General features: G+C 26.3%; 1 protein-coding gene across 1 annotated transcript in view; it reads left to right on the forward strand.

Moving 5' to 3' along the window:
• Positions 1-9,794: 9,794 nt before the first annotated feature.
• The window catches only part of LOC142326861 (uncharacterized), a 32,806-nt gene continuing 17,264 nt past the window's right edge, over positions 9,795-25,336 (forward strand). Inside the window, exons 1-2 of the mRNA XM_075369598.1 lie at positions 9,795-9,944; positions 21,990-22,219. Of these exons, the coding sequence (XP_075225713.1) occupies positions 9,921-9,944; positions 21,990-22,219 (254 nt within the window). The 5' untranslated portion in view covers positions 9,795-9,920. The remainder of the gene's footprint in view (positions 9,945-21,989; positions 22,220-25,336) is intronic.

The following is a 25,336-nucleotide window of genomic DNA, read 5'->3' on the forward strand; positions in this document are numbered from 1 at the left end:
TGTTTTACCTTGCATATCATGAAAACCGCAGAAGATACAGTTTTGACCTGTTTTATTCGATTTTTCAGATCAAGAACATAACAAACCATCAACTCTACCCGTTATTTAACACCTTAAAAATTTCAGTATGACCTCATTTCAACGGAGGAATAGAAAAAAGGACGAAATTTTTCGCTAGCAGTAACTCATTAACAAAGCATTTTCGGTCGTATGTTTGTGCGAACGTTTCGTCCCTTTCCTCCTGAATCTGTGTATATATATATATATATACATTCCAATTATATAATTAGTGTAGTGGATTAGATTTGAGAGCAATGCTTGATGTGATTAAACATAATTACTCTTTGATGTAAAAAATAAAAATTTTAGATAAATAGCCATTTTTCCTAAACATTTTTTTTTTTATATGATGTTTTTGTTTTCGGATTCAGTGACTTTTTTTTTAACCATTTCTGACTGGATTTCCTTAGTGCACCATTTCTTAGTGCACGGTCCTCTTAATGAAATATAATTAACGGAAACGATTCAACCAACTTATGTTACACGTGAATGTTGGATAATTTTTGGTAAATTGTATGTTACGTAAAAGATTAAATTGTTCTAATATATTTATATTATTATAGAAATTAAAAAAAAACTGTATTAAGGAAGTTCCTGAATCTAAATAATAACCAAAGCAGATATAATTAATAAAGAACATGATAGGTCATTCCTGCTTAAATTATATATTGCAACGAAGGCTTACTAATTTTCCTTTGTACTGGCAAATTAACGAAAAGCTAGATTTGTTGTCCTGAATGAACTGCTAACTCACACAATACAAAAAAAACCTTCTTTTAGAAAAAGAAAAAATCACGTTACATAGAAAGTAAAAACATAAATTTCATATTTTTCAGTGGTAATTTTGAGCCTTGATAATTCTGGCTAGCGCTATTATACTAGCGCTAGTATATTAATATATATGACATACGTTATATTCATACGTATGAATAGTAAACGTAGTTTTTGGTTATAGGATATAACAGTAGCGGACCCGACAGACGTTGTCCTGACGTGGTATTGTTCTGTAATAAATGCACAACACATAAATATAAGTAGCTTATATTTATATTTATATACACATAAATATTAAGTTAAAATTAGCAGGAATGTGGACGAAATTTCATTAATATGACTATTAGTATGACTATTATCAGTTTGTGATTGGTGTATTATTGTAATGGGTTTATTGATTAATTATGTGTAGTATTGTTAATATTTATTTTCACTAGATATTGAGATGTCTGACAAAAATTGAATTAAAAAATCGAAACGTCGTAAAATTAATAATTAGTGTAATTAATAAATTTTGGTACTTACGTATTAACGCCACCGCAGCTACAGCTTTATTTAAAAACAAAGTAGTCAATCGGATTTCGGTGGAAAATGGGCTGATATAGAGTTTAACATAGATTCAAAACAGTCTCTTTATTAATTTTAATAAATGGTTATTTATATTTATTTATTTTATAAATAAATTTAACCAAACTTAACCTACGCTCGCTTCGCTTGCTAACCTTGACTAATTACCAGGAGTGTTTATTTATTTATAAATATGAGTGAGTATGTAAATAGTAAATAATTGCAATAATTACTGAATTTATTAAATAAATACTCAAAAAATTACGGTATTAATTAGTCAAGGTTAGCGAGCGAAGCGAGCGTAGGTTAAGTTTGGTTAAATTATATCTATAAAATAAATAAATATAAATAACAATTTATTAAAATTTATAAAGATACTGTTCATTTTCCACCGATTGACTACTTTGTTTTTAAATAAAGCTGTAGCTGCAGTGGCGTTAATACTTAAGTGCCTAAATTTTCATCCACGTTACTTCTAATTTTCACTTAAAATCATTTTAAAAAAGTACCTCTTGCATTTTTTATTTAATTTAATAATTCTGAAGTTTCATAACCATGTTATAGCTTCATTAATCAATTAATAAAAAAATTAAAGCACTGTAAAAAAGCAACGTAGTTAAAATTTTAGTAGAAATTTTTATCATTTTTCTCATTCTTTATTTTAACATCTATTTTACCTAATTTTAGATAATTGTAAATTAAAAACAATTTTAGAAATTTTTTTATAAAATTAATCAGCTAAAAAAATTATAACTTCAATTTTTTAAATATACTTTACACTTTTTTTTTTTGTCTTCAGTCATTTGACTGGTTTGATGCAGCTCTCCAAGATTCCCTACCTAGTGCTAGTCGTTTCATTTCAGTATACCCTCTACATCCTACATCCCTAACAATTTGTTTTACATATTCCAAACGTGGCCTGCCTACACAATTTTTCCCTTCTACCTGTCCTTCCAAAATTAAAGCAACTATTCCAGGATGCCTTAGTATGTGGCCTATAAGCCTGTCTCTTCTTTTAACTATATTTTTCCAAATGCTTCTTTCTTCATCTATTTGCCGCAATACCTCCTCATTTGTCACTTTATCCACCCATCTGATTTTTAACATTCTCCTATAGCACCACATTTCAACTTTACACTATAAATATTATACGTAAATTATATTTTAATTTTATAAATGTTATAATTTATTTTACAAACTGACATTTTTATTTCCAAAGAGCCGTTCAATACTTCATAAGTTGCATAGAATCAAATGAAAATTGATAATTTAAATTTGTAGGTTAAATTGATTGTTATTAAATGCACGTGTATACATCATTAAAATTCATGAAAAATCATGTAAAATACCCACTTCAATACTGCATCTTACAAATTTGCACAATGTATATTTTTTAATTACACTTTAAAACGTTATTTAAATAAATAATAATATAATATTCTCAATAAGCGCGCAATTCTAGCAGACTCGGCAATGCTTCGCTATTGCTAGATTTGAGTATACATACAGATTAAATGAACACAATTGAAAGTTTCATAAAACCTGAAAAACAATGAACATTAGGAACTTCGCAAAATTTAACCTTTCACTTTATAAAGGTCAGAAGGTAAATAAATCCAAATGGCAAAACAACAGCACTACCTATCGGATTTAATTCACACTTCTCTCTAATCACAGTATTCGGTGGAAAATAATTTTTTTAACGAAAAGGGTTGTGGCTGCAAAATCATTACAATTAATACTGAACATTAAGAAACTTACAAAACATTACGAAACTTGGTAAAATTTAACCTTTCACTTTATAAAAGTCAGAATGTAAATAAATCCAATTGTCAGAAAAGCACTACCTATCGGATTTAATTCAAAATACTCTCTAAACACAGTAGACCGTTAAAAATACGAATTTTAATGTAATAACAACATTAAGCTACGATGCAAGTATCTGATAAGCGAAAAAGCAACAAAATAAAAAAATTTCCTAGAATCTGATCGCACCACCAACTACCGGTTCTGACTGATATGCCAAAAATTAAAAAAAATTAAAAAACGCGATCGCAGAGCTGGCTACCGGATTTAATTGTGAACCTTAATCATCGCAAAATCAACAACAACACATAAATAAATAAATTAATTAAAAAAACATTTTCCAGTGGACCAGATTGTGAATCTAAATCATTCTCGAATCCCCTTGAACACACACAAAAAATTTCATCAAAATCGGTCCAGCCGTTTAGGATGAGTTCAGTGACATACACACGCACACAAGAAATATGTATATAAAGATAAATAAGGATATTCTAATCTAAAAAAATGTAGTACTACATTAAAAACAAATTGAATAGAAATTATTGAATGGAAAGGAAGTAAAATTATTTTATTAACTAAAATAAAAAATAATAGTAAAAATATCATGGACGTAAAAAGCAATTATATTTTATAATTATACTTATATTTATAAATATAGAGGCTCATTATATTTTATTAATATTTTTATCATTCGGAAGTGACTGTCTTTTCTTTATGATAGGGCCACGTTGGCAAAACGTAAACTGAAAGTTTTTAAATTAATTTCTAATTTCATTCTTTTGTCTTAAACTCCATCCGATTGAATGAAGTTTATCACAAATGATGAACATTTTAAATTATTGTTATAAAACGTACTACTATCAAAAGGTATGTCCGTACGATTAATGTAAATGGATATCGAGGGAGTAATTGCCGAAACAGTAATTTAAATGTTCGTATTTTAATATATATTAAGGAGATATTTATTTAATTAAGGTGACAGAGTTTGGAAATTGCATGTATCAAAAAGGAGAAACCTCTTTGTTACCCTTAGTTTTCTGTAAACGTACAAATATTAAACTCGTTTCTTTGTAAACTAAATTTGAATGAAATATTGTAAAACAGATCAGGCATTAATTTGGTATTTTTTTTACGAGTTTATAATGTTGTAAGAACTTAGATCCAAATGTTGGTTTCTTTATCCAGACTATAGGACTGATAGACTATACAAGTTAGTAAAAATGCCTTTGAATTTCAAAAGAGTACAGTAATCACAATTACGAGAAAACATGAGAAAATAAGGGTAAAAACTACCACTCTGTGATATGAAGTAAAAGTTTAAAATTTTATAAGAGTAGAATTTTATAATATAGAAAAGATAGCTATTTATAGCTTTTATAAAAAAATCTAACAGAATGCGGTTAGAGTAGAAGTTCAAAAAGCAAGTTCCAGTTAGGCAAACTGAAAAATGGGACAAGATTAAGCCTTCTATCATCTTTTTTTGTCAGTTTGTATGTACGGATTCATCGGTACAAAGAAATATTTTTTGAAAATAAATAAGAGTAAAAAATGTTATGAAATGTAAATCAGAAGGAGTAAGCGGTGAATTAAATTAACCATACACCATAAACAATGACAAAGATGCAAAAAGAAAAAGGATGAGAAGAGTAGGAAAGGCAATAAAAGATGGTCAGTTCTTTATTCAGAGCAGAGGATACTATTGTTTTTGCTTTTTGTATGAGTGTAGCGTTTATGGTAGCAACACATGCATGAAGACAAAGAATACAGGTTTTTGAATTATATTGTGGTTTTTGATTTATTGAAAATAAATTTGATTAATAGAGTTCAAGAACAAGTTTTTTAAGATGAATTTAAAAAACTTAAGACAATTTTTCCTAAACAGCCAGGTTTGTTTCATAATTTAAAGCACCCAGAATTAGTAATTTGGAAATGGAAAGAAGTATTGAAACTAAGAAATATATGTGAAGTGGATAAAAACCATTACTCACGGAACAAATCATTAAGAATGAAGGATGTAAGAAGTATGTTTAAAGATTAGAGTATAAAAGAAAGGAATAGAGAAGTACGCAAAACCAGTCCAGCGATTGATGACGAATATAAATTAAGTTTTAAAATTTCACCATGCGAGAAAGTTTAACGTGCTGCTTTCCGAAACGCATTAATTTATTATATTTTCTGTTATGTAATTAGCTTTAAGAAACCCCTTTGGTAAAGGTGGGATTGAATGACTTGTTTTTCCTTGGAGGGTTCTGGATGCTACATAATTTCAAATTAAGAGTTTTTTTATTAACAGCGACTTCGTTTTCAACATCTTTTTAGTTGCTGGAAAAAAATACTTGTCTATAAAATTTTTGCAAATATTTAAGTTGAACAGAAAATAATTTACTCATCCAAAGTAAAAGCACTCTGGCCTTCAAAACCTTGTGAATGGAGAAGGTACCGCTATCTGGAAATATTTCCTTCTCCAGTAGATTTTGTTTCACCTTTTTTTTTTTTTTTATTCTTTTACAATAGTTAGATTTTTGGATTTTCGGTAATGCCTTCACTAATAAATACTATAATGAAAGAAACCCTGTACTAATATTAAGAGGCTAGAACAAATTACACAAAACAAAAAAAAAAAAAAAAAATATTATACGAATTTTCTTAATATAAAAGTATAATTTATGATGTAGAGCTAAATACCCTGTTTGATTACAGGCTGTTTAAAAATATAATAATTGTGAAAAATTTTATTAACTTATTCACAAAACTTAAATCTGTGATAAAATTAAGTAAGTGCATTTAACTTTTAATAAAAATCACTGAAAAAAATAATATATGCTTTTCTTTTAAATATTACGACTTTTTACTTCCACCTTTACTGAACAGGGTTAATGTCAATGTAATTTGATTACAAAATGCTTGAGGATATAACAGTAATTCAATCCTAGGACGGCAAGATTGCAATCTAAGTGGTTGGAGACCCTCAGCCTTGTAATCTAGAACTAGTATGAGGTCGGTTCATTATTATTCAAAGTAATTAAATGATTTCAATTCTTGATTTTTTTTTATATGATTGTCTTGTAGAAGGAGCTTATTAATGTTTGATCAAAGTATTATTAGGAAATAAAACTTAGAAAACCAATCAGCTGTTTTAATTTCCTTATTTTATAATAGATAACTTTATTCACAAAATTATATATCTTAATTTATCTTACAATTAAAAATCATTAAAAATGGCTTTAAATCGTACGTTCAGGGAAAGTAATTTATAGAACTGCAATAATTGTTATTTCTTTCTCTAGTTTATTACACAAACAAGTTTTCTCAAATCAGAAAAAATTAAAAAACTAATTTATCGAAAAAATATTAAATTTTGGTTTATTTCTCTACCTAAATAAATTAAAGATTTTTTCAAAAAACATTTTTAAAATGTATTTGTAAATATTTGCGACTATAATTTACTTTCTTTATTTGTCTTTTTCAGCAAAACAATTATGGACCTAAATTTTACAGTATTTTTGAAAGTAAATTTAAAAAAAAAAAAATTGTTCGTAAGAAACTTAAATGCTTTCAGATTTTACTTACAGATTTTAATTGCCTAAGTCTTTTGCCTTTAATTGCGTAATTTAAGTTAATTGCCTGTTGTCTAAGTTAATTGCCTTTTATTGAGACAATAAACAAAATTTATGCGTTTAATATTATTGTACTCAAAATATACTCTGATGATCTTGTTTGGTAGAATTATACATTCATTTAAATCTATCATTTTTGTAAGATAATCATTAAATTTATAATAGACGTCAGTTTAAATATTTATATATCCAAAAAACCATTCAAAATATCAGCTTTGAATATTTTAGTAATTTCAGTGTTTTCCTTTACGTAATATAAGTAAGTAACAATGTTTTGAAACAAAATGAATTACTTTTATTAACGGTACCTTAATAAAAAGTTATATTTTTTTTTAAAGTACTACATTGGATGATAAAAATAGATTTATTTGGGTTAATTATGGATGTATCTTTCTGTTAAAATTATACTTACTGGAAAAAACTCGTTTATATATTTTTAACAGATAAAATTGTTATTATTATTATTAATTATTATTATTATTATTATTATTATTATTATTATTATTATTATTATTATTATTATTATTATTATTATTATTATTATTATTATTATTATTATTATTATTATTATTATTATTATTATTATTATTATTATTATTATTATTATTATTATTATTATTATTATTATTATTATTATTATTATTATTATTATTATTATTATTATTATTATTATTATTATTATTATTATTATTATTATTATTATTATTATTATTATTATTATTATTATTATTATTATTATTATTATTATTATTATTATTATTATTATTATTATTATTATTATTATTATTATTATTATTATTATTATTATTATTATTATTATTATTATTATTATTATTATTATTATTATTATTATTATTATTATTATTATTATTATTATTATTATTATTATTATTATTATTATTATTATTATTATTATTATTATTATTATTATTATTATTATTATTATTATTATTATTATTATTATTATTATTATTATTATTATTATTATTATTATTATTATTATTATTATTATTATTATTATTATTATTATTATTATTATTATTATTATTATTATTATTATTAATCATTATTATTATTGAAAATGATAATACAATTAGAAAGATCCAATGCAATTAGAAAAAGTAAACAAAAACATCATAAAAACCAGCAATATGAATAGAAGTTTTAATTAAATTTAAAACCGCATATAACAAGAAAAAAAGTAAAACTAAATTATACTCTATTTCAATTTAATTTTATATAATTTATTTTCATTAAAATCCATTGTATTAGCTTCCTATGTATATAAAGTACCAGTTCCTAAAAAAAAAAACAAGACAAAACTGACCAGACATATTAAATGTTCTTCTACACGTATAATTATCTCACGCCGAATCCTTTGCTATGCTTCCTCAAAACAGAAACATAAATTAATATAAACTTTTAATAGTATATTTATAAAATTATGACATAATTAATATACGTTACTTATGTATGAATAAATGTAAAGAAATAATATGTACACGTAGAAAAAGGCCTTTTATACAATAGTATAATTATGTAATTTGTTCAATACTGAACAGGTGACGTAAATATTTTGAATAAAAATATTGCAATGAAATTTTTGTTATAACAATATAGATCTCTCTTAAACATATCAGGTGATCTGATATCAGATATCATATCAGGTGATCTCTGTTTAGTAGTACCTACTTCTATACTTGATAAAAAAGAAAATTAAAATCATATCCTTTTCTGCCAACAATTGACCGAACGTGTATATGGTACAAACTCCAGCAATGTAAACTGTTTTACGTAACTAGCTGAATAATTGCAAACATTAAATAGGAAAGGGGAGAAATGGCTTAAAAGGCGTAAAATGAGTGATAATGTAGATATGGATAATTATTTTCTATATTTTGTTTTAAAATAAATATTTTCTTTGTTTCAACGTTCTAATATTTTCAGAAGAATTAATTAATTAATAACGATTGAGAATTATCATGTCGACAACTGTGTAATGTTTCATGTAGACAAGGGTAACGAGCTTTATATAAGAAGATGCGGTAGGAGACATGCTCCGATTCAAGGTCATGTACGACTTAAAACCGCGGGAAATTTTCCACTACTTTCAGATTGCCCAAGTGCACAACCACTTAATAAAAAAATAATAAACATATATTTGTATCTTCAAATAAAAAACCTGTTTTTAAATATTGATGTTTATTTTTAGCTCTCTTAGCAGAAATAAATTGTCTTACTGCCTGCTCTGTGTAATAAATTTTTTTACACCTAACAAACTATTTCATTTCTTTGTTTTACACGTTTAAATTAATCCATACATTGAAATTTAGACATAAGAAAGAATATTTTCCATAAGAAACTGCTAAATGTCAAACAGAATAAATTTCTACTGAAAAACTATTTATTTTTTGTTCGCAAAAAAACCCTCTCATATTCTTAAAATACTAGAAATTAATTCGTTGCGAGTGGATGTTATGATACTCAAAGGGTTTCCCTGAATCAATCTGAGATAATGTCTGACTGGTTTGTCCTATTTAGTTAATAAAATTCATTCCTCATTTTCCTTTTATTTCTGATGGCTTTTTTGTTAGAGATATGCGTTTTTTCATGTTTAAGAATTTAAGAACAAAATTGGTGGCGAACTGATGGAAGCAGGATATCCTTTACAATGTATGATCCATTCGTTACATTTTTCAACAAAATGTATAGCAATATTTGAGTTTAAGACCTGTAAGAAGAAAATCTATAATTTGTTTTTTTTTAATTCAATAATTTACGTAAATTTAGTTAATTTTATTGTTTAAAACGAATTAATTATGTGAATAATAATTTAAAATATGGCTTTTTCTTTTCGTTCACTTGTAACTCATTCGTGGATTATAGTAATCCATACTTGAACGTTTTTTGGATGTAATATTTGATATTTTCAGGGAAACATAAGAATATATGAGGGTGTAAGAGAAGTTGTGACTGCCCAACCATGAAACCCTGACATTTGCGGAACAGCGCTGAGTTTGTCTCGCAGTCAAATCAGTTTATATAAAACTAGAAGGGAGCCGCAAGACCGGTTCTAGTTGGTGGCAATCTACAGTCATGGCAACACAACTACATTACGCGGTATGTATCCAGCATCAGTGCAATGAGCATTAATAATTAATGTAAAATGATTTGACTGAAATAATTGTTCGTTTAATTTTATACAAATAACTTGTACGTTCTAAAAATATATTTAAAATCTTTTAACCTAAATATTTTATTTTATTTTTTTTAAATTACTAAACACGATATCGTAATGCTACTCAAAAATACATGACTTTTTTCCTAAAAGTTAATTATATAGTTTATTCGCCTATATACTTTTTTATTTGGCAACTTACAAGCGCTCAACTTTTAAAAATATTATTCTTCAAGAATTTTTTTTTATTTTGAATAAAACAACGATCCTAAATTTTAATTACGCAACAAAAATATTGTTGCATAATTGATCAATAAATTCATATATTCTTAATAAGTATAATAATTTAAAAAAGATTTCTTCAGTATGTAAGAAATAAGTAGTAATGCCTTTCAATATAAGTAAACCTAAATTATAAAATAATGATTATTCATGGATAGAAACGGGAATATCGATAAATTTGTGAATGAAGTAAGATTTATCAGTTATTTAGTTAAAATAAAGCCACAATAATTAATTATACTAAAAATAATATTAATGAGAACTATTTTTAACGCTAGATTTTACGGTTTCTTTAAATGTTTATTTAGATTGTGAAACTCCAAAAATTTAATTGGTAATGGATACTGTATTTTGTATTGGATATATTCCAATAAAGTACGAAAATAATAAGAAATATTTTTATAAGAAGTAGGTGAAATATAAATCTTAAGATAATTTTGTAACTTCAGTTTAATACCTATTAAAATAATAACAATATTTCAAGCCTATTTAGTTTAATTATTTATCTTTAAGATAATTTATTTATTAATTTACTAGATTGCAAAGCCGTAAATAACCAATTATTAAATAATAATTATAGTTCTTTTTTTGTAGTATGTTATTAATTAATAAACACTTGTTAGTTTTATAATATATTACACGTATATTCCATTGTGTTATTTTAATTACATCTGATTTAACTAGTAATTATTTCTCATATTTTATTACGCTTAATGTTTTTATAATATCTAGTATTTTAGAAACCTACTTAATACGATCATTATATTATTTTATAAAATAATAATAAAAACACTAAAAAATGCTCTTTCAGAGGAAATAAAATCTCAGAATATATTTGAAATAATATTTAATCACCGCAAAAACAAACGCTTTTACTTATTATGTTTTGTAAGATCTCTTGGCGTTTTATCACACTCTTTAACCGCTTTTTATTTGTGATAATGAACTTATTTTTATAAATAGGTAGAATAGAGAAAAATTTTCATCGGTTGATTTTCATTAACACCGAAAATACAAAATATACGAAAATAGTTTCAATATAAATATAATTTTTGAAACAACTTGACATAAGCATAAAATAATTTTATTTTCCTTTCACCGTAAAGCACAACTTTATTTCATTTTAATTGTATTTTTTAATGAATTATAGAAAAATAATGGATTTTTTATTATTATTATTAATTTACGTAACTGTTTCCTGAATTTTCATATAAGCCATAGGCTGGTTGTGAGTGATGAATATGAAAGTACATAACTTAATGAACCGTCACCTTTATTTCTTATGAAATAAATATAACAAAGTAGAAGGCTCTACCGTTAGAAAAATGTATTCCTTATGATATTTAATTTACGAAACATTCTTAATTTAATCCATCTTCTTAGAACGCGTTTTAAGATATTTGATAAAATTGTGTTTTACAGATTTTTATTAAGGCACTATAAGTTATTTGTCGTTATAAATTAAGGATATAAATATTTAATCAATAAAAGTGTTTTTATAGACCTAATTCAGCCGAAGATGTTAATGTTACTTAGCAGAAACTGCTAATAGAATTTTTTATCTCTTAGACTTTCATTTACGTATAATTTTCAATTGATTATGCGTTTGATTACGAACAAAATTATTTAATTGATTTACCGTTAGTAAAATGGGAGTGGGAATGTAGATTTAATTTTTTTAGGGAATGAAAAATGGTGTGTCTGACGGCACGAACTTGAGACCTTCTAGATTAAAGACTGACACGCTACCACTCCGCCACAGAGGTCGGCGCAACGATTTATTATTTTATTACAATGTTAATAAAATAATTAGTAAAAATAATAATTACTGCTGTAGCAGGTGTATATGTAGTCTTAAAAATAACTACATTAATTCAAGAGTCGTCGCCATAAATGGTGTTATTTCGAATTTTAACGCTTATGATTTGAATGATAAAATACCATAGATAATGATAAGTTCTAAAATTTATAAATACAAGAATAATAGGCTTAGATTAAAACGACCAACTTTTACAAATTTATTCTTGTCGAAACACATTTTTAGATTTCTTGACTACAGTTACGTCATAAAAGAGGAAAACTTGATCTGTCACTAATTGTATAATATGTAAAGATATAAATAACTTACCAGTTAAAAATATAACCACTGGTAGAAAGTGTGTCACTTGATAACTTATGAAGCAGTTTCATATTATTGTTATTGTTATTAATATTATTATTAAAGTTTTATTCATACATTATATTTATTAATGTAACGTACTGTTATTTTATAGAGGTTAAAAATGTATATTTGCGGGTTACTTATCCAATTGCAAATTCATACAAAACATATTTGATAGTACAACTAGTTAACAACTGCATCTTAGATTACGTAATAAATATTACACGAATTTTTTTTTATGGTTAATTTTTAGGCTTAGTTAGACCAAAATCATTTTTATACTAACAACCTTAATGGAAGAAAAAAAGTTATGAAGTATAGATAAATAAAAAATGAAGTTGAATAAATAACTAAGTATGGATTACTCCTTATTACATTATGTGTCGGTTCAGCCCAACGTTGTCAAAGAGATGAATCCTAGTTTATTTTTATTCTTTCCATATCATTTTAGAATATAAAATGGGAGATTAAAAAAAAATCTTCCAACAAAATTTGTGAATATAAGAAAAAGCCCTAAATTTATTTGCAATAGAAACCCTCATAACATTTGCAATTCCAGACTAGGAATAGATTTTTAGTTTTTTCAAATAAGAAATCTTTTAACAAGATGGGCGAATGAGTCAAAGAATTCTAATAGTCAAAAGTAGTTCATTGAAATGACATTGTAAATCGCGTGTTTCCACTTTCTATAAAATGTGTAATTTAAATAAAAAAGAATATTCTTGTGTAAAATATACGTATATTACGCATTATATTCCGTTATAGAATGTTACTTTTGTGCACGCATGCGTATTTAAGAATAGATATTCCATTCAAGCTATCAGTTCAGTTTATCTCGCGGCTCACCCGCCTTCAAGAATAAGTGTAATAAATAGTTATGAACTGAATTATACATTTATTTCCGTCTTGAGACATATTGTTTCACTCGTTGAATATATTACTTATTTATTTACTTTTTATGTTATTTCACTTTCTTCTATAACCGAATTTTCTATTAAATCTGAATAAGTGCAATAATATTTTTTTTTTCTGATTCAACGTACCTTAACATGTTAGGAGCACAAAAAGTTTAATTAACTGATTAAAATAAAAATATTTTCATAAATATGAATGTTGTATTAATGTTCGTACATATTGTTTATTGCAAAACATATTTCATAATATGACTTAGTCTACACAAGTAGGTAGCAATGTTAATAAAATAAGCTTGCGTTTAATGCAGATGTCAATGTCAATAAAGAGTTAAAAATATTTTACTATTGTCCTAACTTTCAATACTGCTGTCATTCTGATTACGGCTTTAACTTAAGGATATGAAACTGTGAGCTGTAACAAATAGCAATATTGACCTTGAAAATTAATTAAAAAAACTTTGGACAAATATTTTTACAAAAACATACTCCTGGTATTCAAAAAACAAATCAAATATGAAATGGAATTTTTGCTAATTAATAGCTTTGTATATTCTATAAAAAATTTTTTGGCAGACAAAACCATAAGCGATTGCTTTATTTAGGCATAAGTTTGTAATAAAGGAATCAAACTTATAATAGTAAATATTACACATTTTTAAAAAGCCTGATTGTAAAATAATTCATTTTTCTTAAATTTATACCAAGCATTTAGGGCTTGAAAATATTTTACTGTTATTTAGCCTCTGATGTTTTTAGGAATTATTCTAACAAAAAAAAATGTTTCAATCTTATTAAGTAGCTGTTTCTGACTGATTATTATATAAGTAATATTGATTATAATCATAATTTTTCATTCTAAACGGTAACTAAAATACAACTTTTTCATACATTAATTTCAGTTTTGCAAAATATACACAGTATTTTTTTTTCTTGCATCAACTATTTAGATAAATAGCTACTTATGGGAGTTCATTAATTTCATATTTTCCAGAACTCTACCCTACCGGTAACAAAAGCTACGACCTTTCGGAGCTTTCGGTGTAGGAGGCATGCAACTTACCTTCTTTGTTGAGACGATCTAGACTACAGTCCGATATAAGCAAATTACTTAAAGCATGTGTAAATAAATTTTATAAAAATCTTAAATAAACAAGACCAACTATATCTGAGTAAATGAATTTCATGACCTTACGTGTGAAGTTATGATTAGTTAGGAGAGCTTTTATCGTTGACCTAATACCTATGGAAAAGAATAGTATAGTACTTTTCTTAAAAGTGAGAATATACATACGCGCGCACGCACACACACACACACACACACACACACATACGTATATATATATATATATATAATTCTTACATTCAAATAAACACTTTCAAAATATATAAATACACTTTTATTCCCATTAGTTATTTCTTATTTATGATTGAAAAAGTAAATGTAATAATACGTGTTATTATTAATTACATAAGTGAAAGTAATATTTGCTACTTTTAAGACAACCACGAAACGCCTTTCATTATTGAAAAGTTTAAAAAATTATTATTTAGATAATATTTCGGTAAATTCCCTAACATTACAGCTTTAATCCATACAGTAAAAAAAGTAACGTTGTTATTTGTAATTAACCAAAATTATTTCCATTATTCTTTATGTCAGAAATTATACATATACAACGTAAAATTATTTTATTTAAATTTATTATTATTTCTTATTTGTAAATAACAAATAACCTCTGTACATAATGGCGTATTATTAAGTCACCTAATAATTAATTAGTATTAATAAGTCCATAACACATGTATATGAAAGTTTGTTCAAGATTCGAAATAATTTATTACTATTTTTAAAATTAGTATTTTTAAAATAGTAATATTACGAGTATTATAGTACTATTACGAGTATTTTTTAAATTTTTTAAAAATACTCGTAAATATTTACTGTTATTTTCGGAACGGACAAAAAATTCGTGTACCTAATATATAAATGAAAAAGTTTGTGGATCTGTTCGTCTGAAACAGCATTACACGAGAACTAACCGGACCGATTGCTTTCAAATCGTCAGGATACATTCGTATAGACCAGGGACCGGCTAATACAAAAAAAAGCTATAGATCGAAATCCTAGCCACCTTGGGGATGAAGATATAAATTAAAAGCATTACAGAAACAAAAATTAACCCGTTTACTTCATTATATTGCCGTCACTATGGCAACACTAATATGATGAAGGAAAAGACTAAGGTTTTTTTTTGTTGGATTTCTGTAGTAAATACTCTACAGAAATACAGATAATTAAATACTATTATCACACAACAATGAGGACAACGAACGCGTCAGAGGTCCAGAAAGCGGAGCCCTGACTGGCTAGTGTATAAATATATATATATATATAAAAATCATTTAATTTATAAATGTTATAATAAGATGAATCTATAAAATTTTAACCGTGTAAAATTATTGCGAATTGGGCTAACACAGGCTGAAATTGGCAAAATTTGTAATCTAGCCACAAATATAATTACGATCTAAGTAAATCGTTTCTAAGGAAGCTTAGAGATCAGGTCTGTGTTAGCTACACCAACTTACAACTAATTGTATGCCTTTATCTACTCACATCCCATTTTTTTTACCTCAAAAAAACCACTGGATAAAAACTAGCTTCCAGGAAGTTTTATAGTTTTTAGTTTAAGCAAGTAAGGTTTATCAATGTGAGAATTAACATAAAAATGCGTACATAAAATTACTTTTTTTTTTAATTTTTGATTAATCTTATTTAAAAGAAGATTTTTGATTTTATTTTCTTTTGCCTTTTAAAATTCGCATTAATTAGCAAAAATATTAATTTTAATTAATATTAACACAACAACGAATAATCTTTCAAATGACAATACTTTTACTTATAAAAAATTCTATTCTTTCTTTACTACTGATTTTTTTTTAATACTTGACCATTAACTTACCTCATTATTTTGAATCCTGGATATAAAACAAAAAAAAATAATGAAATTGAAACAGGAACAATTTGATTAATCGTCAATATTACTTCCGACACAATTAATCTGGAAAAGATTTTAATTTTAGTTTATCAGTAATAATATTAAAACTATTAAAATTATACATAATATTAAAAAAAGAAACAAAAAAACAGTAATAATAGTAATAATAATGCAAATAATATGAGATAAGGAAATTTATTCAATTGATAAGTATTCTTTCTACAACGTTTGTACTTTATGGTTTGGTAAAATCATTTTATAAATTATGTTGAAATTTGGAATTCTTTTTTAATTTAAGGTTAACCATTTTTTTTTTTTTTTTTTTTTTGTATAATGAAATGGATACATAGTTATTAGTCGTTATATATCAATCTAGGGTTTATTAAGTTATTTTCTATGTTAGCTTTAACTCTATTTTAAAGTAATATTGTATTAGACTACATCAGTTAATTCTAATTTTGCTAAATTGATCGTTAATAAAAATACACGTGAAGAATTTTATCACCGATTTCATAAGCAAAGAAAATTTTCAATTCGACTATTATGAATGTAGTCTATGTAATCAACGATTTATTTTAGAAACCGTAAGGCTCTTCTTTTTAAAATATGTAGGAAATGATCTTAGAATTTTTGTGAAGTGTTAATTTTCATTAACATCCTACATTCACGTTAAAATATTTGATTATTTACATTTTATAACACAAACATTTTATGCTTATAAAATTCATTTTTAACAATTTTTCTCTTAAACGTAACAAATGAAAAGAAAGTTTTCAAAATAATTACTTGCAGTTATATTCATAATAAAATTAGCTAAAAACTAGGAAATAATTTTCCACAAAGATATAATCAGTTTCAAATAAAGTAATTATAAGGCCATACGATTTAAATACTTTTGACATTACTGTTTTGAACTTAAAAATTTGGAAGTAAAAAAATATTTTTATCCCAAAACAGCATTTTTGCATCGAGTTAAAAATTGAAAGAACTTACTATTTAATAAATGCTTACTTTTTATTTCAATTTTTTTATCTAGTTTGTTTGATACAGGCTCTGTTTAAAATATGTATTCTTAACTTCTTATTGAATAAGAAACACATCCTATATTAAGCTTTTTCTTGTAATGTTCACATCTGTTGTTGAATTATAGGCAAATTTTATTAATTTTGAAGAATACGTTCCACCTACCAGCCTAATAGAGATTTTAATTTAGAGTAAAGTAAATAATACACAAACTTCGTAAAGTATTATACGTATATTTAATACTAACCTAGGGTTCATTTAAAATGGCAATTAAGATACTTAATATTAAATAAAATTAGAATTACCCGGTTTATTTGTAATTTTAACCTACGGTACAACTAATAATAAACAGGATAAAAATTTTATATGTTGTCGTAATAGCATATAATTAAGTTAAATGTTTAATAATAATTGCGTGCATAAAAAAAAAATCTTAAGCAAACTGCACGCCATATTAAATTATATGCGTTCTATAATTCCATATTACAAATTGACACTCCCATATGCAAGTACAGTTACTGTAGATAAGTCACCAATGTACAAGGCCGCTAACGTGTCCGTAAACCGGTAGACAAGCAATTCATCTACTTTGTTCTCAGAGAGGTGAACTGCAAAAACTAAAAATAGTTCAAGTTTCATAATAACCTTGATCTGTACTTTTTTCGTTATTAACAAAATGTAATATGATTATAATTATAATTAATTAATTATATAGCTATATGGTATAATTAGAATTATAGTCTGTGCTAGCGTATATTGCTTGTTTATTCCTGATTAAATGAATTTATATTATAGACTTTATTCCTGCCTCAACTACACTGTGTAAAATTTTAATTATAAATAAACTAGGTTATGAGATCTGTTCTTTAAAAACTCTTGATTTTTGTGGATATTTTATTTAAAATGGATTTTAAGTAGCATAAATATGATTTTTTTCGTACTAACTTGATTTTGTGTTCAACTGATTGGTAGAACTGCACAACCCAACAGCTTTTAATGGCTTTTAAATACTGCACCTTTATAAACGAAGGGAACATTTTTAACTGTACAGATATCAGAAACGAGAAGATGTTTTTGTAGGTTCACCCAGAAGGAATTCAACTAACATTTAAATTTATAAAATAAATTTCCAAAAATAGTTCAAAATCTCATAAGATTTCTTGGGGATAAGCTAGCGATTAAATAAGTTTTTATACGCGTAGATAATGAATTATGATGAAAATTGGTTGTAACTGGGGATTAGACGCTAGATCTCTAGTTCTGCATTCGAGTACGGAACCTTATTGAGGCCAGTCAAGGTTATAATTTATGATTGAACATATCCTTAGCAACAACATGTTGAAAAACCAGTTTTAACGCAAACTGTTCCATCTTAAGAAATTTTTATATGTAGCCTTAGTTCATTTACATCATGCTTTACCGGCAATCTGTAGTAAGCTTGCAATAAAAATTCTGGTTTTATTTTATCTTATCTTGAATATAAGATCATCAATGTTTCCAGATTTGCTGATCTCGAAACACTGAGGGTAAAAACAGGAAGAAATACATATAATTTTACCTTAGGGCCGACATAAAAGATGTAATGAAAGTTTCATTTTAAAATCGATTACTCGATCTTTAGTCGACTTGTAAACAAAAATGAATGGGTGGGTAAAAAAAAGTTGTAAAGCACATCAGAAATAAATTTGTGTTTCGAGTAACATTTAAGAACCAAATAATTAGGAATAAAGTAATTATGAATTATTACATTCACTTATTTTTATTAGTGCAGATGTTTATATCAATTTAATAAATGTATTAGAAAGTAAGAAGGAGTGTTTATGTAATTAAAAATATAACACAATAAATTTAGCCTATAAACAGCAGATATTAAATAAATTAATTAATATAAAAAAATTCAGACACGCAATACAGATTAAACAGGGCCTAGTTTAAATTGCATCATAGAATGTATATATTTGTTAATGCAAAGAAAAGATTGAACAATAAAAACCACAAATATTAAATTAAAGTTAAAAAAAAATATTTTACCAAGAAAGCAACGGGAATAATGATTTACACTACAGTTTATTAAAATTCTTAAGGAAACCACAAGTAAATTTTTAACCTGAACATTAAAGTAAAAACTTGCTCTGGTATTTTAATACATTTTTATGCTTCATGAAGTAACGCGATCAGAAGAAATTATTTAGTTAAGAATCAGTCATTTAAAGAAATAACAAAATAAATTGCACGATTATAATCGTAGTTTAATTTTAAATCGAAAAACAGAAACAAATAACCTGACTTAAAGGGGTTTTTAAATAAAATAAAATTAAATCAAATAAAACGATTAGAGTCTCTTAGCGACTTATATTTAGTTGTGTTAGGAAAAATAACAACTTATAAGATATGCTCAATGCATTATGATAAAATAATGTAACATTTCATCATATATTACTTACGTAAAACAATGGCATAAAACAAATACGTGACGTTAAGTACCGAAGCAAGTAGTTATTAAAATACGACTCACATAAATACCAAAGATAAATGCTAATACTACAATTTAAACTTAAAAAATATAAACTGTGATTTATAATTGCTTCGTGTAATTTAAAATTTAAATTTTTTATATAAATTAGGTTCAAACAACTTGTATTAAACCTACAGAATGTCTGTTTACTATACCCAGTATTATACATATCGTCCGTGACATGAATATTCTCCTTTATTTTTAATTGAATTCATAAAAAGTATAACCTTTAAAGATCACTTCAATAACAGCTGACCATTAAACATTAATTCAAATTTATATTCTCATTGGCAATTACATTGTGAAGACATGTTCCATGTCATCCGAATTCCATGTAACACCATGTTCCACGGTGTTTCAAGGTCATTTATTTCCTATCCAGGAGAATTAATTTTTCTTCTCAAAATTATTATAAATCCGATTGCTAAGATTATTTCAGAAAGGTGTATTAAAGGAAGAGATGTTTTATTATATATAAAATATTAATACTCAAGCGTGGATTCAACAACGGGAACTGGGAGTTAATTTTATCCTCTATATCACCATCTTTCTCAAAGATGTTAATTAGCAATAAATTAATTTTGAATGATTACTAGTTTTCATAAAGGAAAATTATCCAAGTATGCTGCTGATATTACTTGACCGACGCCTCTTTTGAAATCTCTTTCAGACCTGGGTACTACGGAGGGAAATATCAGCTCTATTCAAAAAGAAGCCCTGATTCAATTTAAATCAGCTGTAGAGTTAATAAATAATTAAAAATTATTTAAAAGAGTTAATTAATGAGAAATAGTTTTAGTCAGTCAATTTGTAGTCAGTAATGTAGTAGAAACGCAAGAAAAGAAATTGTAAGAATCTGTACACCTACACTTTTGTCAGTGTGGGGTGACCGATCCTAAAGTTAAGCACTAAGTTATTTTAAATGTTATGCTAACTAATTTTAAGTAAGTGTTTAATAATATCTTTTATTTATGGGTATATTAACATGGAACATGTCTAAAGACGAATTTAACCCCTAAAACATTTTCCAGATTTTCGAAAGTTTAAAATGAAATAAAATAATGGAAATTTTAGCGTACATTCTCTGCAGAACTCAAATACTTACTCAAAAATATTTTGTTAAGTAACGTGAAATTTGACAGGTCGATGGAAATTAATTATAGTACTACCTTTGCTCTATAGTAAATCTCACATTCGATGGAATGATATATCAGTGTTTTTTCTTGGTTACATAAGTATTTTAGTGTTCAAAGATTACATTGTCAAACTTTACTTATTTTTTTTTTAATAGCAAAAATATAAATTATTAAGTTAAAGGATTAATGTTATTGATTTTTATCTTTTTTACGTTACCTGCACTAGTTCAATAAGTTTATCATTAAATAGCAATCTGCGGTTTATTCATTATATTTTTCGGTAGTTATTTTTTAACAGCGCTTTCTTACAAAATTTCCTGTTTTGTATTGATTTCCTGTTTTGGTCGACAACTGTCATTTATCTTCTTTAAAATTAGTTGTAGTGTTATGAAATAATCGGCACAAAGATTATTCATTATTTTAAATCACAAGAAACTAGTTTGAGAAGCAAGACTAATTAAAATAGTACCAAAATTCCAAAATAAATCATTTATGACTTTATGACCTGACGTTAGAATATTTTAAATCGTTTAAAAAACACACGTCTCTGTACGTTTTTATTTTAAAACTTACAGTTAGTTATTTAAATTTAAAACTGACTATGGCTGATTTCGCAACAAAAAAAAAGACTTTATTTGCTGTTTATGTGTTCATGTAATACACTTTGCGAATGATAGGTATATACATAAATTATACACACACAAACTTAGGCCAAACTAGTTGTGTTGAATTTTATTTACCAGTATTAAAATATATGACATTACTGCAAAATTCTGGAAACTGAGCAAAATTTTTCTTTAGATGTATTGTTTCCATAAAAGCATCAATGTTAAACAGGTGAGAGCTTTTTGCCTATACTGCAAATATATTTAAAAGTAGTACGTTGTAAATCATTAAATTTCTTTTTAGAGACAAAGAACATAAGAAAGTATAATAATTTCCGAATATTGTTCACAGATAGCGCTAGTAGCTCTGCTAGTCGCAGGAGTGGCGTCGCAAGACTTTGGTAATTCGAACTACGTTGAAGAAGGTGGCTATGACTACGCCGATTCCCCGCCTCCAAGACCGGCTGCAAGAGCTGTCGGCGTTTCAAGACCGCAACCATCTCAATCGTCATTTTCTCGACCCAATTCGTTTGCCAGTGCTCCAAAACCAACTCCTGTACCGATCCTCAAACAGATCAACAGGTAGATCTTATTAATAAATACATTGTACATATACCTTTTTCTATAATGTTATGAAAAGTAGGAAAATAAAGCTGCGGTTAAACAACCTAAATAATTTTTAAACCGATTCTGCATTACAATAGAAGAAGTTCAAAAATAGAACAACTGATCTAAAATGAACTTAAAAAAACTTCAGTTGTATAATAGATGTTATTCATTTATTTTTTTTTTTGTCTTCAGTCATTTGACTGGTTTGATGCAGCTCTCCAAGATTCCCTATCTAGTGCTAGTCGTTTCATTTCAGTATACCCTCTACATCCTTTTATACCCTTATTCATTTATAAGATGACTAAACTTCACTTCTAATCGGGGGAGAGAGAGAGAGTGAGCTTACTCACATATCCAATTTAATTTTTACTGTTTGTATTAAGTGTTATTTTCTTTATGTACTTATGCTAAATGACATAACCGTAATATTATTTTTCTGAAATTAAAGTAAAAATTGTCACAATTTAGAGAATTTTTGTAATAATGGGTTAAGCAACCGGTCCTATATTATACAATAAAATCAATGTAGAATTGATATAAATTCTTTCTTCCTTGCGTCATCTGCATCGGCTCATTTTTTACGTGAGTGAAAATATGTTAGAATTTTTTTATAAAACAATCTTTCATGACCTACGGAAGATATTTTTGGTTATAATTTGTTTTGTTATATTTTTATAATTTTTTTCTAATATTATAGGAGAAGTATAACGTAAATTTATTTTATTGTGTGGATAAGTAGTACGTAGAAATAAATATTTATATGATGAATAAACATTACGTTTAGTCTAAGTAACCCTGCGCTAAAGGGAATCGATTATACTAAATATCTCAGGAAAATACGTATTATTCATGACTTGATATACTCCGGGAGAAGGTTAGTGTTCCTCCCTTGAACTTTTCTCGGTGCAGTAATGGAGCTGTAAATTTATAAAAAGATAGCTAATACGGTTTTACTTAATTTTAAATATTAACAAGTAATAAACGTGTTCCGTTAGGACTGTTCCCGTTCAAATCGACTGAGTTAAAACTGGAGAACAAAGTATTAGACCGGCTCACCTTGTTCTAACCAGTTACAGTACTAATGACTGAATCAAGGACGAATGGACGGTGCACTTACAGTTAAGGCTTAGTATCGTTCTTATGTATTGTGTTCTTTATAATAACCGTATTATAAAGCAGTGTACGGTTAAACCTTCTAGTACAAAAGTTGAGCAACGTATTCGACGCGACCTTAACTAATCATATATCAGTTCCTACTCGAGTTTACTAGCATAAAAACTGTTCCTTATTTATTACAAATTCAATCGTTATATCACTGATATATTAGCTTTCGATAAAAAAAAGATCTGAACGTTAATGATACAATTCAAACGAAAAAATAACAATAATTATTGTTTATTCCCTAAAATTTAATGAGTTTTACATACAAAACAAGAGTGATGAGCTTGCAACAAATTATTCTAAATGACAAGCTCTATTTAATTACATATCAAATATAAATGTAATTCTGTAATTTTCTTTTTACATTTTACATAATTTTTTTTTTACTGCTGTTTTACAAGGAAAATGACGTGATAAATGAATCTGAAAACTTAATGAAAACCGAAACCATGTTACTCCAATCTGACTGAGAAAAGTAATGAAGAAATTTAAATTAATAAGGAAAAAAGAGTAAATATAAAATTCTAGTTTATTCCGACTCTGTTCCATTATCGGTTCAAATTTCGAAGAGAATTGCTTAATAAATTCTGTAACATGAAGTCAGGTCAGGATTATTGTTTTACGTAACTCTTTTTTGTAAAAATATGTCGCAGACGTGTTCGGGTTTCAAGTTATTATGTAGCACCTCATTTTCTTATGTATCAAGGCCCATCGGTTACAATAAATAAAACTTTTATTGGAATCTTTGAATTTTAAGGCTACCTTAAGCGGATAGCTTCTGTATATTACCTCTTACAATAGTACATTTACATTTTACTGCTGCCAATGTATGCAATCCATTTATTGTCAATATTCCCAGCTTAATATTCATAGTAAGATATCTGTTAATATGCAGACATAAATTACAGAGTTTTTGTTTTGGTGGGTAAGAGTATCCTCAAGGACTTAATTTACAAACTTAATAATTTTCTTACACCTTACGAAATACGTACCAGTTGGGGGGCAGAAAAAACATCACTTTGAAAATAAGAAGAGTGGACTGTTGTGCGTATACGAATGATAGAAGTATGCCATACAGTATATGTAGGAAGAAGAAAAGTAGTATTTATAAAAAGAATGCCAAACTACGTAATATCAGAAGCTTCGCTGACGAAAGAAATATAATACTAGCTTAGAGTTTTCTTTCTAAAGATGTAACAAGAAATATCACACCATGATGAATCGATCAACGGATCAGCGTTGTTAAAAAAAACAAAACGATGGTCGTGAAAGATTCCGAAGTCTTTAAAGACAAAAACGATTATACTATGGAAAGAGATTTCCCAAAACTTTTGGCTCATAAAGGAAGAAGACTATGTTTAGAGTAGTTTATCGGGTTTGATTATTTTAACGACAGTTTTCGTTGAACAAGAATGGTTTTGATTCGAAATATACCTGAATATTTACGAGTGTTTTGTATAGGTAGTTTCTGAATTAGGATTAAATTGTACTCGGTTGCGAGGCCCGTTATAGGTATTTAGCATTTCTTGAGTATAAATTAATCCTATTTAGGATTGCGTAAATTAATCTATCATTTAAAATTCTTCAGTTCATCTCTATGATTCAGTATAGAGGTATTTGGCCTATTCCAAAAAAGGTATTCTCATGAAATGAGTTGTGGACCGATTAAGATGTGGAAATGATGTGTGGATTATTTTTAGCCACTTTTAGACCTACGAAGTAACTTTAACAGTGCATAATTATTTTTTTTTTTTAAGTTACGAAGTTAGACGTAATGAAAGACAACAAATCAACGGGTGAGTTTAGTCTTCTTGAGCTGCTGAAGCGAAAAAAAAATAAATATACACATTTTGACTACAATTATTACCAGAGTTATTAATGTTTATACTGTTATTACAAATAACATTCAAGAATTTAGTCAATTATTAA

Source organism: Lycorma delicatula, chromosome 1 (assembly GCF_047948215.1).
Source record: "Lycorma delicatula isolate Av1 chromosome 1, ASM4794821v1, whole genome shotgun sequence".
Classification (NCBI taxonomy): domain Eukaryota; kingdom Metazoa; phylum Arthropoda; class Insecta; order Hemiptera; family Fulgoridae; genus Lycorma; species Lycorma delicatula.